The 5,391-nt window shown below is 40.5% G+C and overlaps 1 protein-coding gene across 1 annotated transcript; it reads left to right on the plus strand.

Moving 5' to 3' along the window:
* The first annotated feature begins 3,569 nt into the window (after positions 1 to 3,569).
* Positions 3,570 to 4,244, plus strand: LOC108672366 (transcriptional regulatory protein AlgP-like). Its single transcript, XM_018160011.1, has one exon. It carries the CDS (start codon positions 3,570 to 3,572, stop codon positions 4,242 to 4,244), a length of 675 nt encoding a protein of 224 aa, XP_018015500.1.
* The last annotated feature ends 1,147 nt before the right edge of the window (positions 4,245 to 5,391 follow it).

The raw sequence follows: 5,391 nt of genomic DNA on the forward strand, positions 1-5,391 counted from the left end.
AATATTGAAAATTTACATATGAATTCTTCCGAACATTATTAAACCAAATTAATTTTTGCCGCTCCTACCCAATGGTTTCGTCTATTCACGAAGGACGCTGAATTTACATATGAAACAAAAAGTTAATCGATTTTGTGAATGAGTTCCGTAGTTTTAAAGCGGGTTAAAGTTTTAATGCAGTCCGGTCTTTTATACAGACTCGAACGGGAATCGAAATACAATTTCCACGCCAAAAGTTTCTTTTTCTCATAAAGGTTCTGCTGTGTCAATGGAGGAAATTCAGTCATTTTGAGTACCTCGTCCATGTTCTGTTGTGCACTTCGGGATTGCTAATTTTTATCATAAAAATGAATTTGGTTGTGGACTTTGGCTCGTGCAGAGGAGCGGACGAAGCTTGTGTGTGACAAGCAGTTAAGCCCTCATAATTACGACAGTAGTTTGCTGTAAAAAGTTTGATGCTAATTTCATGCGATTTGCTGTACTTTTCAGTCAAGGGCTCGAGCTCCTGGCTTCTAACACCTACACACTCATTGACAAATATTGACAATTTTACCTGTAAGACATAAGCACATACATAAAATTAGACGAATAATTTAATTGTTTCATTTTATATATTTGGATTGTTACTGATCAATATTAACAATCCAAATTTTGTTCAAACTTTGAAACGGGAGTTAAATAGGACTGCCATGTTAAATAGGGGCTGGTACTCGACTTTTTCGCATTGAGTTTTTTTTTTCACGGCAATTAGCCAGCGTATTCGGATTCATAGATTTTGTATGATGGAATTAGGAATAACTGAATTCAATATGACAGTATTCTCAAACCTCACGGATTCTCTACTCTGTGTATGGCCAGGTTGAACGTATGGTAGTGTATAAAAGTTATTTTAATGAATTAATTGTGAACCACTCACTAACCTCGCGATTCTATTTGCCAACAGTGACGGAGTTCTATCAAAGGAGGTGACCTGTGATAGAATTTCTAATAGGCGACGACTTTATCCTTGCCACTGAAATCAGTTCAACCGCAGAAAATATCAGCGACCGTGGAAAGAAAATCTCGTTTGAAATTGAGGTACGCAGTTCTGAAGAGATTGCTGCTCCACAAATGGCTTTAATGGAGGTTACAATTTTTGAAGAGAAATTTTTAATGCGTCGCCAGAATTTCAGCGTTGGAAGATCTTGAGTTCTATCACGAATTTCAAAGAATTTCTGTTATTGAAAACTAATTTACCCAGCGAAGTAATTCTATGATGCACTATTGAAGGTAGGATTCACATGCAAGCTTCAAGTTTATTTTGTGGACGCTAATTGCATTTAATATAATAATCACCATTATCATTTAATATAATAATCAAACGCTAAATACATTTTATATAATATTCATTTCAAAAAATAATCATTAGTGCATCCCAGTTGCACTAATGATTTAATCATGCTTGGACGATTCATATAATCTACCTTACTTATCTGTGATTTTTATATCATTTTATACCTATTTGATTTTTACTCATGTCTTATTTTCGTACATTATTAGCAGTGTAAAGAGCAACACGTGCAAGCGATAAAACATGGGGAGATACTGCATTTTTTCCTGTACATTATATTTAATATATCCTGCAGTTGGATCATGAGCCCAGTAACTGGATCATGAGGCCAGTAACTGGATCACGAGCCCATTAACTGAATCATGAGCCCAGTAACTGAATCATGAGCCCAGTAGCTGGACCACGAGCCCAGTAGCTGGACCACGAGCCCAGTAGCTGGACCACGAGCCCAGTAACTGGATCATGAGTCCAGTAACTGGATCATGAGGCCAGTAACTGGATCATGAGTCCAGTAACTGGATCATGAGCCCAGTAACTGGATCACGAGCCCAGTAACCTAATCATGAGCCCAGTAACTGGATCATGAGGCCAGTGACTGGATCATGAGCCCAGTAACTGGATCATGAGCCCAGTAACTGGATCATGAGCCCAGTAACTGGATTATGAGCCCAGTAAATGGATCATGAGCCCAGTAACCTAATCATGAGCCCAGTAGCTGGACCACGAGCCCAGTAACTGGATCATGAGCCCAGTAACTGGATCATGAGGCCAGTGACTGGATCATGAGCCCAGTAAATGGATCATGAGCCCAGTAACTGAATCATGAGCCCATGCAGTAACTGGATCATGAGCCCAGTAACTGAATCATGAGCCCATGCAGTAACTGGATCATGAGCCTAGTAACTGGGCCATGAGCCCAGTAACTGGATCATGAGCCCATGAGCCCGCTGAATTATTATTCCAGTATCTGGAAATACTTCAATGAAAATTGCATGCTATGGACGCAAGATGGAATAAGTTCAGAGCCTGAGCTTGAGGCTGATATCAGCTTTCGATAGCAAATCAAACAAGCAGGTTTCTTCTCCTCCAATACTTGTGCGAAGTTATGCAATTGTGAGGAGAATGTACACTGAAAGGCTTTTCAATAAATAGTTATTTTTGTACATCAAGTTGCATGAAAATAGTTATCACACGTTTTCATGCAGATCGAGTTGGAGGACTAGAGATATACTACTTAATTTTGCTATCTGTCAAGTAACATTACCTTTAATTTACAATTATTTTCCCGCGGCACATTTGCGAATTTTTCTTAATATATCAACGTATGAAACGCGCGCTCATCACGAAAACGGGTTTAGTTCTAAATATTTACACATTCATATCATTCATCAGGACCAGTAAAATTTTTCAGGGATCGATTTCGTTTAGTTTAATAACAGATTTCCGATTAGGTAAATAACAGAGAGTATGTGAACGCATAAATGAATCTCATTAAAAAGGAAACATTGAGACCTCAGACCAATTAAAAATGCTGTAGCTTACTTATTGAATTAACGTGCAGTAGCTTTGCCGCACTTCAATTTCAAACTTCCAAAAGTAATATTTTTCTAATAAGAAATTCGATCAAATCTTCCTACGAACGGAATTTTCAACTAACGTTTCAACTTGGTTTTCGGCGCGATTTCATTAGCAGTGAAACGCCAGTGATTCCCAGTGGGAATAGCTAAGCAGATGAATCCATTAAAATTCTATTTGGCGTCAATTTAAACTCAATTGGAAGTTGAGGCTCTTTCAGGCAAAGTTGCCAACCGCAGCTAATTTCATGCCGAGCGTTGCAGGCTTCGTTACAGACACAGCACGGCAATCGATGGATGACGTCGAGGGTGCGGGTTGTCTAGGGATACATTAACACGTCGAACCACCCACCAGGGTTGCCAAATGGCTCAAAAAACAGCCAAATTTGAGGACAAAAAGGCCATATAGGCCTAAAATTCAATATTTACTGGTAAATTTGTAAGTTATGAAGACAAAATTCAATTTTACTTCTTTTTGTACATTATAAAATACAAGGAGAAAGCACCGCTGTTATAAATTTTTGCCGGTCGGTCAATGTAATTGTAAAAACTAAAGTACGGAATTAGGCCGAAAAAAGACCATCTAGCCACACTGCAACAATGGAGGATCTCACTCAAAGTGTGAACCGTCTTCAATTAATGCTATTAAACCTTAAGGGCTGGTAATGGAATTTGCCAGGACAATTCATACTGCCAGCCTACCAGCCTGCCAGCTCACCAGCCTGCCAGCCTGCCAGCCTGCCAGCCTGTCAGCCTGTCAGCCTGTCAGCCTGTCAGCCTGTCAGCCTGTCAGCCTGTCAGCCTGTCAGCCTGTCAGCCTGTCAGCCTGTCAGCCTGTCAGCCTTCCAGCCTGCCAGCCCACTAGCCTGTCAGCCTGTCAGCCTGCCAGCCTGTCAGCCTGCCTGCCTGCCAGCCTGCCAGCCTGCCAGCTCACCAGCCTGCCAGAAGCCTGCCAGCCCACTAGCCTGTCAGCCTGTCAGCCTGCCAGCCTGTCAGCCTGCCTGCCTGCCAGCCTGCCAGCCTGCCAGCCTGCCAGCCTGCCAGCCTGCCAGCCTGCCAGCCTGCCAGCCTATCAGCCCATCAGCCCATCAGCCTGTCAGCCTGCCTGCCTGCCAGCCTGCCAGCCCACTAGCCTGTCAGTCTGTCAGCCTGCCTGCCTGCCAGCCTGCCAGCCCACTAGCCTGTCAGTCTGTCAGCCTGCCAGCCTGTCAGCCCACCAGCCCATCAGCCCATCAGCCCACCAGCCCTTCAGCCTGCCAGCCCACCAGCCTGCCAGCCCACCAGCCTGCCATAAACCAGCCTGCCTCCTTTCACAGTCACGGCGCTCACAGCAGCGGTAAGGGCGTATTTCGTCTCCTCCAATAACACGGATTAAAAAGCACGCATCAGAGGACGGATGGTAATAACGGACGGCGGTGACAGCTGCCGCCATGAGGGATTACGTCGCTACCTGAAATAACCATGATTGCGTATTAGCGTCCTCGGTTATAGCACCAGGATTGTGTGGATCAATATGATATACAAGTCATATATATGATAGCAACGATATGGATACGATTTCTACGTCTTCTTTATGATATCAAAGTCATTCGTTTGCTATCAACGGCATATATATGGTATCAAAGTCATATATATGATTTCTACCTTATATATGATACCGAGGGCGTCTGGATATATACCTTATATATGATGGATGGCGTCTTATATATGATACCACGTCACAATATGCGTCTGGATAAATCCACCTCATTCATTCTGTCTAATGTCTAAATTATCTGTTTGTGTTGTTTATTCTATTTTTATATATTATCTATATTTTTATTATGTTATGTTTATTCACGCATCAATATAAGATATAGATAATATATAATCAATGATATTATTACTTTTAAAAATGCACTTTATATAATATACTTATATACTATATATAATAATGTTTACTATACCATTTAATATAAATATTCAAGATTACATATATGATTTATGTACAAACAAATTCGGCACTGAAATGTCTTCAAAGGTTTACATTTTTGCATTAAATATAGTCTTCAGATTATTTTCGTACTTGTTCAACGATTTCTTCGAATAAAACTTTAATGTATAACGCAATAATAAAATTTCCTTACAGTGATTAAAAATTTTCAAACAGTCACATTCTACAATATTTAATAGATTGTTTAAGTAACATCGCTGCTTGAAGACCACATTCGAAGTTTTGTATAAAATTTCAAAAGTAAAGTCGAGTTCAGTTCTTTCACGTTCGAGGTTTACAATTAAATGAAAGTTGGATGATTACTTTCGGAACAATATAAATTTAAAGTTGAATATTAAAACATCATAATGTCGCTGTTCAGTTTGATTTCAAGACATTATTATGCTGCTCAGGTTATACTTGCTATACAGTTAGTGCAGTCGAAGTTATAGCTGCTATGCAGTTAGAGCAGCTAAAGCTATACCAGCTAGGCAGTTAAAGCTATACCTGCTAGG

This window comes from Hyalella azteca, unplaced genomic scaffold, assembly GCF_000764305.2.
Source record: "Hyalella azteca isolate HAZT.00-mixed unplaced genomic scaffold, Hazt_2.0.2 contig5650, whole genome shotgun sequence".
NCBI classification, from domain to species: Eukaryota; Metazoa; Arthropoda; class Malacostraca; order Amphipoda; family Hyalellidae; genus Hyalella; species Hyalella azteca.